Here is a 13,108-nt window from a genome sequence, read left to right as displayed (position 1 = left end):
ACCGCACTCCATGTAACTATGGTTATTGATAATGTAGAATCTATTTAAAAGGTTCAAGTCAAATTATAATAATTATTGATAGTACAGAGTCTATCTCAGGATTTTAGTCACAATATAAGAAGTAACCAATATATTTTTATAAAATATTTGAGCTTACGAAACTACCAAGTAATTTAACATAGAATAGAATCTAGAGTTCACAATGTCAAAGTCTTTATATTATTTATTTTTTGTTATTTAAAATAGGCAATTTCATTATTAACATTATTTTGGTTTTAAGATATTCACATCATTTACTACCCAAAAATAAATCTTGATTTGGTTGAAAATCTCAAATTTTCTCTTTTGACTGGTGCACTTTTCTCTCTCTCCATTTTTGTCTCTCTCCGTTATTATAGCCAACTTCTTCGTTTTACTCAAAATACTCTCATGGGGTTTTTCTTTTTCACTTTCTCCTAAAACCCTTTAATTTTTGTTTTGGAGAAAACTGAAGTTGGGATTTTGAGAAGAGAATTTCAAGAATTCAAAGAAAATGGTGGAAAAAAGGAAGGTAAACAAAAGGGGTTTTGTTACTGAAGATGATATGTCTACTCTTTTACAAAGGTGTGATCTTTTTCTGTTTACAAGTTTTCTTTTGTGTTTTTTTTTATCGTATTGTCTGTTGAATGTATGCATATTTGTGAGATGGGGTTTTGAAGGTATACAGCATTTACGATGTTGACACTGTTGCAAGAGGTGGGACAAGTTAATGGATCGAAAATTGATTGGAATGATTTGGTGAAGAAGACCGCTACTGGGATTACGAGTGCAAGAGAGTATCAGATGGTGTGGCGCCATTTGGCTTATCGTAAAGTATTGCTTGATAAATTTGATGATAATGCTCAACCTATGGTTAGTCCCAACTGCTATAAATATGTTCTTTAATTCTTCTATGACTATGTGTGTGTGTTGGGGGAGTTTCTGTATGATGATTACTGCAACTTGGTAATACTGATATGCTTTTGATGAACTACAGACAGGGTGTTTGACTGGATTATTGCAGTTTTTTTTCTTTTTTTGGTTCAGCAAACTCTTAAACAGGCCCATATAGTGAAAAATTGATAGTTAGGATTTATATGGTGATACCAATTAGCTTGGGATTACCCTTCGGGGTGGTCCAGTGGTTTGAGCTTGGGACTTCCATGTTGGAGGTCTCAAGTTTGAAACCCCTTGCCAACGAAAGCAAGGGGTTTGCCTTCTGGGTCAAGCTCGTCGCACCAGGCTTGCCTAGTGCGGGTTACCTCTGCTATGTGGTTTGCGAGCTATTGCATAGGAGCGGGGTTTTACCTTGTGCGCACCCAAAAGGGTAGCGGCTGCGGGTTTCCCTTATCGTCAAAAAAAAAAGCTTGGGATTGAGGTGTAGTTGTTGATTTGGTAAATTCCACCTTCCTAACCCCTCCTCCCATCCTGTTCGCAACCCTTTTACCCCCTCAGTGTATTGTACCCCTAGATTTTTTTCAATCTGATTATGCTGGTTTCTCTATAAAATATGGCAAGTTAGAAAAAATCATACATGTTTCATTGAACTGTGAAATTTGTCTAACGGAATAGGTTTCTTTTCGCTCCTCTAAGCTTATGATGCGAAGCTGCTCTTTGAGCTTGTATGTTGTTCAATTTTGAGAGAGGATGGTGAGAGGGGTTGAGATTTGAGAAGAGAGTTTTCGCTGCTTAGTGTTTCTCCCTTTTCTTTAGTGTTGGCTTCGAAATTCTATATACTTTTAAATGCTTATTTGTTAGTATAGAATGGAAGGCATGCTCTTTTTCGTGGTCTGTTTCTCTTCTCAAAATTGGGAACAAAATTCCGGGGATCATTAGGTTTTCTGGATAAATTGGTGGCAACTTTGTTCGAATATTCCTAACCTTTGGATAAGAAATATGTGAGGCTGTGAGAAGCTTCAATTATCTGATATAAACTCAATAAGTGGCAGAACAAAATAATGTAGCATCTATCTAGTGTTTTCTGTGTTACATGGCATTGAGTTTACATATATTCTCAAGTACTACGTCTTGCTAAGTTGGTAACTGATCTGGTGTTCGATATCCATTATCTGTTGGTCTCTCTGATGAATGATCAAATTTTCTGAACTACATTGCGAATTTTGTTTTGTTTTATGATTCTATGCTTCTTTTTCGGATGGCAGGATGATGATAGCGATCTAGAATATGAATTGGAATCTTTTCCTCCTGTAAGCAGTGAGGCTTCAACAGAGGCTGCAGCCTGGGGGAAGGTAAGCAAGCACAAGCCCAGAATGGTGATCTCCTTCACCATTTTCGTGAATAGTTTTTAAATAGCTTCATCTTAAGTTTTTTGGCCGACCTAAGTGCTGGGAAGCTTCAATTTAACTTGTAATAAATTTAACATTTAGTAATTTCTGCAGCATATTATGCTTCTAGGTGAAGTCTAACCGATTTACTGCTAAAATTTCAAGTGTATGAATTCTGATGGCTTTACATTCACATATCAAGGGTCTCAATTTAGTCCGTTATATATATGATGAAATACATAAATGGGTTAAGCACTTTAGATATAATTCCACAGGTTTGGGAAATGAACCTCTTAGATGATAAATACTTTTTGATAAGCTCATTTTGCATGGTTGAGAAATGGAATTTCTACATGCCTTTCATTGGATTTTTATGAACTTTCGACATGAGCTACCTGTATTGAGACATTTCCTTCAATAGCTCTATAGTACTTCTGAAAAGAAACATTACTCTGGTCGCTGGTTTTCAAGGTGACATATATGCTTCTCTCATTTTTCACAGAGTTAGTTTGTGTTGTTTTGGGCTTGCACAGGTATTCATTGCTTCTGGGGCTCTACGTGATTCAAATATGTCAAATGGAAATACAGTTGAGGCTTCATTGACTATACAAATACCCAATGGCCAAACATCTGGAACTGTTGCAGCAAATTCACTCCAGGGTATTTCAGCTTTTGGGAAAAAACTTACGGTCCCAGTTACAGTGCAAACGCAGCCAATGCCTTCTGTCTCGGCAGCTGAGGGTTTAGACACCAGTGGACCAGCTACTGCTAACCTTCCTCGGCGACGACGAAAAGCTTGGACTGGAGCAGAGGATATGGAACTCATTACTGCAGTGCAAAAGTATGGTGAAGGAAACTGGGCAAATATATTGAAAACAGATTTTAAGGGAGACAGAACAGCTTCACAACTCTCTCAGGTTTATTTTATATATGCTTGATAGGTTATATATCTGTATAGATGGTTCTAGCACAGACTTTGTGCTACTTATGTAACATATTACCAATCTCAATTTTTTTAATATATATTCTCCAGCCAGAAAACTCCTTGTCCTCAATGATAGTCAGTTCAAGTATGCACTCTTCTTCATTGCTTGGGAACTTTTCCTCTCTCATTTGCTTTGTTTGATGAAAGTTTGATAGAGGACACATTCAGTCTTTTATTATATAGATAAATCCTCAGTTTGGAGCTAAATGAACTTCAGTGTTTAGGTTACTGGCAGTTGCAATTTACTAAATGAATCTCATCCAAATAATTATGCCTTCTAAATGCATCAAATTGTAACGACCAGAAAAGATATTGTCCAGTTCAGCTACTTATTAATCTGTGTTTGAACTTCCGCTGTTATTCATTGTTGCCTATTCCTCTTCGGTAGTTATGAATTTCCTCAAGTGTGTGAAGAAGAGATAGTTGGGAATGATTTATTGACTATTTTGGTTTAAATGTGAACGGTAATGGAGCTAAGTAATTATGGTTAAGTAAGCAGAAACATTTCTCCATGTCATACTCTTAAGTAATTACTTGAAGTAACGAAGAAGAGATACTGCTTGTTGTGTCATGTCCCAAGTCCCCCTTCCCCCCGAAAAGAATAGTTTTAGGTATACCTTGGAAGTCCACCACTATCTAGTATGATTTGAATGCATGGGGTTTCTCAGGTTGAGTTCAAATGCTGGAAAATGAATGAGATCCCGAAGTGCTTATTTGTGGAACTAGCAAACTAGATTTTAAGTTTTAACTAAGTAGTTAACAGAACTTTTAAACATATTTTTGTCTGTGGTTAAGATCTTCTACTATTATCTACCATGTAAATCTACTTTAAAAGATAATGAATCTATCTTTGTGCAGAGGTGGGCAACTATTAGAAAGCAACATGTGATGATGGTCGGGAATGGCTCACATCTGTCGGAGGCTCAGCTTGCTGCTCGTCATGCGGTGTCCATGGCTTTCAGGGATAATGTAAGAGCAGCTTGTCCAATCAGCCCTAATGGTAATTCTTTTAACTTTGTGTCATCCATAATGTCTATATGTCTGCTCCCACATTACTGTGAGAGGATGGAAAAATAATCAATCAGGCAATACTGCCTAGATTGACGCTGCTAAAGGCGCAAGTGTGTCATATGATAAGTTGAATCTTGAATGGCTGGTGTCTTTGACCTTATCTGCTGGTTGTTTGTACATAATTTAATATTTAACAGTGTATGTTACCAATTTTAAAAAAAATTAAAAAAATTAAAAAAAATTCAATAGTGATGTTAGCTAAAATGTAAGACCCTTTGACATGCTGGTAGGTCGAGCTATGGAAAACCAACAGTCTAGGTCTTTGGAGTATGGGATATGATCCTAATGGTGTCCACTGTACTTGGTCTACGAGTTTGTTTACTCCCTTTTTAAAGAAATATTGGAAAATCAGTGTTAGCATTCTCAAAGAAATAAAATTGGACAATCCAAATTCCAATTAGTAATGTCTGCATGCCAAATATACCTACCTTTAGAAACAACAGTTATGTGCTCTGTGAAGATTTATGAATTCAAAATTTTAGCAGCAAATTCTATTTTCCAGCACTATGCCGAAATGTTTATTACGTGCTTGCTAGTCGTTTCATCCATTCATGCAAGCTTTAATTTTAATCTAGGTTGTGGTATTGTTTCAGCTGGCACAAATTCAGGCAGTGGACCCAGTAACTCTTCACATTTTGCTGCTGCTGATGTTGCATCTGCTGGTCCACAACCCAAGCATCAGCAAGATTTAGTACCTTCAAAACCTATAATCCCAAAAATTCCACTACCAAAGCCTGCTATAAACCCAGATCTAATGGTTAAAACTGCTGCTATGGCTGCAAGTTCCCGCGTTGCTACCCATTCAGGTACTGCTGCCTCGCTGCAAAAGGCTGCACTGTCTAAAAAAGGCGTCCATATCATGCCTGGAGGAACTCCTGCAGTCAAATCATCTGTGCCAGGTAGCTTTAATGGTTTGCCTAGTAATGTGCATTTCATGCGAACTGGCCTGGTGTCCCGTCCCGCAGGTCCCTCAAATGCCCCACAGTCTGGAACTCAGCAATTGCATGCTCCAAGAACTCAGCAATTGCAGGCTCCAAGATCTGTATCACCTGCAGTTCAACCTAAACCAACGACTGTGCCATCCAGAACGAATGCTTCATCTGGGGTTCGAAGTGCCCCTTCATCTTATCCAATGACCGTGCTCGATGTAAAATCTAAAGCAGCCGTTAGCCAAGAAAATCAAATTGCTGTTCTGTCTAATACAAGGGGTGAGAAAACACAAGTTATTCAAGCTGCTTCGTTGGCGAATACACCACAACAGCAGGTCCCAAAAGATCAAAATTTTGGTGACCTGTTGTCTGGGAAAGTTGAAGGTCAAACTTCAGTTTTAGGTGACACAGTGAAAAAACTTGGAGGAGAGAGTAAAGCTTCAAGAATTTGGGTTCAAGAAAAACTAACCCCAAGTCAAGAGACTACCAGCAACAAGAAATAGAACACACATAGAAATGGCAGTTGAAAATGCTGGTGTTCATGGTCCTGCACCCAGAACATGTAAGAAGACGTTTAGAAGAAGTTGAGGAAGGGGATTTAGGTGCGACACATTTGGGAACTGAGGATGGGAGAGAGTAGAATAAATTCACTGGCTGGACCTGCTTTGTATGTAATTTCTAATTTGTACCAGCTATTTTGTGCTGACTTTTATCCTCAACTTTGCAAATGTATTCTCCTAAATCTCTTGTCTATAATTAGGTGACAATTCAAAATTCTTTCATATGTTCTCTTGTTGAAGGTTGAATATCTCCAGGTGTTGTCATTAGTAAGTGGTTTTGGTATATCTGTTACATGTTGCTTACACATGGTTATGGTTAGACTCCGTTTTTGTTGTTTCCAAAATGTTGTGCTAAAAGTTCAAAGACCCGAAATCGGATCAGGAGAACTGATGTGTGACATTTCACCAACGAAGATAAGTTCTACCTTGTCTAAATCTATAAATTCATATCAATTGAAGTACACGGTTATTCAATATGTGAAACCAGGTCTTAGAATGGCTGTGTTGTTTGCAGAAATTGGTGAATCTGAAAAAAAAAGTTGTTGCAAGGAGGAACATGGCAATGCTTTAAAACACGAGGAGATCTGGTATTCTACTCTATAAAAGGCAACACACCTTTTCTCCTTCAAATTAATTTTCAACTATTAAGAATTGACTACAACAGTGCTAAAGGGGAAGGAAGAGAGGGGGGGGGGGGGGGAAGAGACGTCTGTCTGGCTACTGCTGTTATAAAAGATCTATGTTGGTGCTGTTATAAATCACTGTACTGTTTCTGCAATGCTGGATTCACACAGGAAAATATGGACGGCCTCTGCCTCTTCAACTTTACTCCAAACAAGAAGGACCTTAGGGGAATTTTGGATCGAGGCCTTGCTGGTTGTTTTTTCAACCCAAGTTCTTCATCCAGGTTTGACAGTGTGCTTTGGATTTCATTTTGAAGTTTCCGGATACATTCAATCCCTACTTCAAGTTCACCAGCTAGTTTATTGTTCTCCTGCTTCATGTTTAAAATCTCACCTTGAAACTTTGCTGCTTGATAGGCATTCAACACTGGTTCATTGTCTTTGGACCTTGACAATCTTGTTATCACATCGAGAATGTTAGATAGAGATGATAACCTGTTCTGTAAGTCATCTTTCAGCACTGCATTATGGTCCAACCACAATGTCAACTCAGTATGTATCTCTCTTAGATGTCTATAGATTGGACGAATGCCTGATAGTAGCGACTGTGGTAGACCTGTATCTTGCTTGCGCTCTTCCCTCACTTTATTTATTTCATCTTGTAAATCCTGAACTGAAGTTTGAAACTTATGTAGTTGATGAAATGAGGTGCTAAATCTAAGCCACAACTCTATGTTTTCCTCCAGCAAATCATCAATGTCCATCCGTACTTTCTCTTCAACAGTGGTGAAGGAATGTGTTTCATCAACATCAGTAACTTTGATATCTCTGCTGTCCTCCCCAAAATCTGAGATCCTTCTGTCTTCTGGTGCAGTTGATTCCTGTCTCATGTCAGCAGCTTGCAAGGTTGCTTCCTTTGGCATTTCATTGAAGTTTATTGTTTCAACGTCTTTTGACTGAAGCGAGTTCAATCTATGCTGTAAGGATAGAATCTGTGCATCCTTCAAGGCATTAGCATTCTTTAGAACTTTCATCTGCACAACATATTGGAAGTGGCTAGCTCTCCTTTTCTTCTCCTCATCATTGAGCTTCATCTTCACACCCTTGAAATTTCTAAGTACTGATGTATACTCTTCAAGTAGTATCTTCTCTCTGTCATCATCCAGGCTGTTTAGGAACAGTGCTCTCCAGTTTGGTTGGTCATCCTCTGTTCCAGATTCATGTTGTTCCGTGTAGAGCTCATTGTGAATTGTCCTGAACACTTGCCTCCTTGAATCTTTGCCATTCTCTACAACAAGTGCCAATTGGCTTAATTAATTTACAAGTTGACAAAGATAGATAGTATCCTCTAAAAGCTTAAGAGCGGAGTACCTTGATCTGGGAGCTCATCCTTGTGTAGGTCATCTCTCTTATAATCACTTAAGACAGATGGAAGATTATCTAAAATACTTCCCCATTCTTCTAGCTCATCATCTGGGACGGGGCCTGGAATATCTTTCACGTGGACCCTTGCTGAATGTGTTTCAAGTTGGTTATGCCAATTGGATTGTTGAAAGTCAACATCTTGCTTTTCTTGAATGAAATTGTGAGAGAATTCATTGTTTTGCTCCTCCGACTCGATTTTATTCTTGAAATCCATCCTTCTTGAAAGATCATCTGATTGCTTGCTGTCATTCATATTGAGATGATGATCATCACCTACCTTTGCTCTACCTTTGTTGTTCGTAGTGATTGAGATCCCTGAGCCGCTACTCGATGCTCTTGTATCTTCACTTTGGTCTGATTTTTCCGTGTCTTCAAGGAAAACTGAATCATGACGAGGATGATTCATTGTATGAACATCTTTATTGGATCCACCTTTTGAAGTTCCATCTAATGTTGCTCCAGATGGACTAACCTGCAATAGATCATTGGATAAACTTCTTCCCTCTTCACTAGTAGACGAAGCAAACTTGTCTGTAATGTTTGTTCTTCTTGCTTGCTGTCCAACTCTGATGTCTTTTGAGATATCTAAATCATAGGGTGAACTCATAGACAAACTTTCATGTGAAGCATCCTTTACTGCATAGTTTCGTAAAGTCAGAAATGTAATAAACTTTCTTCCTTAAATTTGACAGAAATTAGACAAGTACCAGTAATAATGCAATATCTGAGTTTTACCTGCTAGTTCCTCTGTTCTCTCTTCTCTGATAGCTGCGGAATCATCTGAATTATGTGCGGGTTCACTTTCATGAAAGGCCTTCTCCATCTTGGTGTTAGAAGTTTTGCTTATAGAAACATTTGCAGGGAGATCATACTGGTAATCCCGATGGTTGGATTTCTGAATATTTTCTTCTTTACCCTCTGGAGGAATTTGCAAACGACCACTCTTCTCTGCAATATCTTTGGTGCCTGCTTGCTCTTCCATCCTCATATCTTTTCTGATGGCAGATTCATTATCTGAAACATGTAGATTACTTTCATCAGACTTCATTTGCATCAAATTTTGGGAACAATACATTATATGATTCTGGTCGTGGGTTTTGTAAAATGTTTCTTCTTTACCTTCAACAATGTGAAAATAATCACTCCTGTCTGCAGCATCTTTTATCCTGGCTTGCTCTTCCTTTCCTGCGTATCTTTTTGTGGTCAAGTCATCATTTGACGTATGAAAGCTTTCACTTTCAACTGGAGAATTCCTTGGTGGAGCTTCTTGTATAAAGTCATTCAGATGATTCTGATGGTTGGTTTTGTAATGCTTTTCTTCTTTATCATTGATAGAACTGGGGAAAATGTCCCTTCTGTCTGCAAGATTATTTCCCCCCTTTTGTTCGACATTTTTCTTGGTAGGTGATCCATGATCTGTAACATGTACTTGTTGACTTTTGTCAACCCCTTTTTCTAACTTAACCTCTTCCACATCCTTCACACAACCAATTTTGGTTGAGTCGTCATGGTCATTCTGAAGGTCGGATACGAAAAACTTCTCAGCTTCACCTTTGAAGGGGATGAGATTATCCAGGATATCTCGTCTCTTTGCTTCCTCTCCCATTTTGGTATCCGTTGAGATCATTGCATCATAACCAGGAGCAGAACCAAGAAAATTGCTTCTATTTGCACTGTCGTATGTCCCTCTTGGCTCGACCTTTCCATCATTCTTTTTGGTGTATGAACCATGATCTGTAACATGCCCGTGGCTTTTATCAGACCCTTTTTCTATCCCAACATCTGCAGAATCTCCCACGGTACTTTTGATAAAACTGTCTTGTTCAGTCTGAAGATCGGCTTTTGGAAACTTCTCTTCTTTACCTGTGGTACTAGCGGTGGTCATCATCATCTCTTTGTCTGTGAACCCTGATCCCTGGTTATCTTCTAAAGTTATACCCGTCTGTCCATCTCGAGTATCATTGCTAATGTGACTTTTGACAAGGTTTTTCTGGTTAACTTCAAGACAACCCTCCTGTTGTTGCAAGACTTCTTTCTTCAGGCCCTCCTTACTACTAACACCTTTGGAGATACCTGGAACATCTTCTCCAGGAATGGTTGCTTCATTAACCTGAAACTGTTTCGCCTTTTCAACACCTGAAACACCCTGGTTAGCACCTAAAGTGCCACCTGTCTGTCCGTATCGAGTATTGCTGCTCAAGTGACTCTCAACAAGGTTTTGATGGTCAACTTCATGACAATCCTCCTGTCCTTCCAAGCCTTCTTTCTTCAAACATTCCTTACTGACAACATCATTGGAGCTACCTACAACATTTTCTCCAGGTATGACTGCTCCATGGGCTTGAAACTGCTTTGCATTATCGACTCCTGAAATATTGATTACTTTATTGGATGGCAAAGTAACTTTGACACCTTCATCTTGCCTGTTGTTGTTCAATTTTTCAGAGAGATCATCGAAGCTAAATCTTTCATTGAGATTCTGAACCCTGAGAAGTTCTTCCTCCAGTTGTCTGATCCTCTTGCTCATGCTCTCGGTATCTTCAACCAAAGTTCCCTTCTCCTCTTCCTCTTTGGTCAGATGTGAATGAAGTTCATTTGTCTCCGCTCTTAATCTATTTACGTATGCATTCTGGGAAGAGAAAGCACTTTCCAAGTTTATGACTTTATCTACAAGTTCATCCACCTTCTCTGCCAGATCAGACATGGAACTACCAGAACTAGCCACCAGCTCCTTATGCACTGTCTCTTCATTATGCTTCTTTCTTTCAGAAGTTTCCACTTGCCTGTTCAGCAACTTCAATTCCGAATCTCGATTGGAAGACTTATTTACTTCAGAGAGGACCTGTGGATGAGGCAGTCGACTGACAACCTTTCCCTTAAGAGTCTCAAATTTCCCAAGGACCTCTAAAATCTTTTGATGCTCAACTATAACATCTTCCACTGATTGCTTCTGTTTTTCCTGCAACCGAGCCAAGGTCTCTTGGCATGAGTTCAGAGCTGTGGCTGTCATCAATGACCGAGCTTCATCATCCTCGATCATTGTACCAATACCAAACTCATCTTGCAAGCTGCTAACTTTAGATTGCAACACAGTGACCCGTTCCTCGATCTCCCAATACTTTGCTAGACCATTTTCATATGAACTCTTGATGAACTCTTTCTCAGTCTGAAGTGCCAAAATATCCTTCTGTAGCTTATCGATTTCCTGGAGTGCCTCGGACTTTTTCAAGCCTGATCTTGGACGAGCAGCAGCAATTTCATCATCAACATTGAACTTTATTAGCCCCTTCTTTGACATTAACCTTGATGGTTTGGCATTTCGTTTGGCAAATGAAGGAACTTTTGGGAAACTTAACTTTGGGGCTGCTGGTGAGCTTTTGGAAGGCTCATTTGATTCCTTTGGAGGTCCTAATTCTGCATAAAATTGTTCTCCATCTTCTTCTTCCATCGCGAGTTGAACTCTCTCAGGGTAGACAGTTGCAATGGTTCGATTAGCAGTCTGAAGATCTTTGGATAAATGATCAAATCTCTCTGCCAAAGCTCTGTAACTCCGGAAAAAATCTTCCACGAAGTTCAGAAGCTCAGGCCTCCTCCTGTAGTACATCTCAGCGCGCTTTGCAAAGGATTCTCCATCCTCGTCTATGATCTTGAGTACGTATTCAACCTTCTCCTCCATATCTGCAAATAACAGACATAACATTTAGCTCTTTATGCATGTATGAACTAACTCAGTGGATAATGGTCTAATGATACCGCAGTTTGAAACTCAGTGGATAATGGTCTAATGATACCGCAGTTTGAAACTCAGGGGATAATGATCTAATGATGCGCGGTTTGAAACTCAGTGGATAATGGTCTAATGATGCGCGATTTGAAACTCAGTGGATAATGGTCCTCCCCTCTACTTACAAGACAACAGAAGGAACAAACAAATCTCATCTGTGATTTATACTGTTATAGTGATCCAAGAAAGTTCCTTTAACATCATTCTTTTTTCTACTTCCAATGCCTTTTTAAGACAAATATTACCTCCGTTTCAGTTTCAGTTTATTTGTCTTACATTCCTTTTTAGTCCGTTTATAAAAGAGTGTTTTTTTCAACTTTTTGGCAAATATTCCATTCTAACTTCGCATATGACATGTTTAAGACCGTAAGATTAAACGACATTTTGGTACATTCTACTTCTTTACTGTTTTAAACTCCACACTATGTCAAAATACTAAACTACATACATTATGACTATAACGAGTTAAATTCATTCTTTACACTGTCGGTGCATATAATTTAAACTTTTTATCAATATCTCAATTAGGAAAACTACTATAACAACTCTGTATGTTCTTTCTTTATTATGACTAATAGGAACTACAAACATTTGCATGATATCTATACAACTACACAGTAAAACACACTAGTACTAGTTCAATATTCTGTTATTTTCTTGATAAAAGAACCTGTTTTTAAAAATCTCAAAAAAATGTTTGTTATTATATATATTAAAGATTGCATCATATCATAAACAAGATATACATAAATAGATATTATTATACTAATAAAGAACTGACCATGGAGGTTTTCATCAAGCCATTTTGACTGTTTTGTTCTAATATGGCTAGCCCACCACCAAGAATATGCATTTCTTGCTGCTCTATGCAACATTTTTTTCTTCTTTTTTCTAATACCCTCACTATAAATTTACTTGTTTTTCTTCATTGAACATAAGTTGTTTGATAACTCATAGATGAGATCCAAAAAAAAAAAAAAACTATATGATTACTAGGAAGGAGAATGTGCATGATGATGAGCAAAAATGTATGGGGAACATACTTGGTCAAAAAAAAAAGTGTTGGATCTATTTTTTCTTTAGAAATTAGCACAAGTGTAGGAACCCCATTAACTAACTAACCAATTGGCAATTTTAATAATTTTTTTTGAAAATTTTAAAAAAATTTTAAAAAATTATGGATCTGCCAGATTGGTTTAACATTATGGCTTGCATGTCCTTTCCTCTTCTTCTATTTTTTTCTTATTGTAGTTTTCTTTTTGAGTTGAGGTGTGTACATGGTTTGACTTTCTCCTTTTTTATTATTGTTCTTGTTTGTCATCATTACTATTCGATCCGTTTCAGTTTGTTAGTTTATTTTTTTTAGTCCGCTTAAAGAAAAATGTACTTTTTATTTTTTATAATTCTCTGATTCTAACTTTCGTATGT

General features: G+C 38.0%; 2 protein-coding genes across 3 annotated transcripts; one reads left to right on the top strand and one right to left on the bottom strand.

The window, feature by feature from the left end:
• The first annotated feature begins 201 nt into the window (after positions 1-201).
• LOC101255687 (uncharacterized) lies at positions 202-6,096 on the top strand. 2 transcript variants are annotated; one of them, XM_004237950.5, is made up of 6 exons: positions 202-603; positions 699-891; positions 2,181-2,267; positions 2,837-3,220; positions 4,147-4,288; positions 4,953-6,096. In XM_004237950.5, exons 1-6 carry the CDS (start codon positions 533-535, stop codon positions 5,789-5,791), a joined length of 1,716 nt encoding a protein of 571 aa, XP_004237998.2. In that variant the 5' UTR covers positions 202-532; the 3' UTR covers positions 5,792-6,096. The 2 variants fall into 2 exon arrangements, with proteins under 2 accessions (XP_004237998.2, XP_069153456.1); XM_069297355.1 differs by having other exon boundaries at positions 253-603; positions 4,935-6,096.
• Positions 6,097-6,301: 205 nt separating this feature from the next.
• On the bottom strand, positions 6,302-12,899 carry LOC104647156 (protein NETWORKED 2A-like). The gene is made up of 5 exons (XM_069297352.1): positions 12,462-12,899; positions 9,016-11,574; positions 8,632-8,910; positions 7,843-8,532; positions 6,302-7,759 (listed from the first exon to the last, which is right to left on the bottom strand). The coding sequence occupies exons 1-5, from the start codon at positions 12,553-12,555 to the stop codon at positions 6,600-6,602; spliced, it is 4,782 nt and encodes a 1,593-aa protein (XP_069153453.1). The 5' UTR covers positions 12,556-12,899; the 3' UTR covers positions 6,302-6,599.
• Between the last annotated feature and the right edge of the window lie 209 nt (positions 12,900-13,108).

Source organism: Solanum lycopersicum, chromosome 4, assembly GCF_036512215.1.
Source record: "Solanum lycopersicum chromosome 4, SLM_r2.1".
Taxonomy (NCBI): domain Eukaryota; kingdom Viridiplantae; phylum Streptophyta; class Magnoliopsida; order Solanales; family Solanaceae; genus Solanum; species Solanum lycopersicum.
This window is presented reverse-complemented; position numbering and strand designations above follow the sequence as displayed.

Excerpts from the sequence above, each read along its gene's own strand:
- LOC101255687 (XM_069297355.1), top strand. The coding sequence starts at position 533 with ATGGTGGAAAAAAGGAAGGTAAACAAAAGGGGTTTTGTTACTGAAGAT. Across the intron at positions 604-698 it reads ATGTCTACTCTTTTACAAAG|GTATACAGCATTTACGATGT; the intron begins GTGTGATCTTTT and ends GGGGTTTTGAAG. Across the intron at positions 2,268-2,836 it reads AGGCTGCAGCCTGGGGGAAG|GTATTCATTGCTTCTGGGGC; the intron begins GTAAGCAAGCAC and ends GGGCTTGCACAG.
- LOC104647156 (XM_069297352.1), bottom strand. The coding sequence starts at position 12,555 with ATGTTGCATAGAGCAGCAAGAAATGCATATTCTTGGTGGTGGGCTAGC. Across the intron at positions 11,575-12,461 it reads GCTTGATGAAAACCTCCATG|ATATGGAGGAGAAGGTTGAA; the intron begins GTCAGTTCTTTA and ends TGTTATTTGCAG. Across the intron at positions 8,533-8,631 it reads GAGAACAGAGGAACTAGCAG|TAAAGGATGCTTCACATGAA; the intron begins GTAAAACTCAGA and ends GAAACTATGCAG.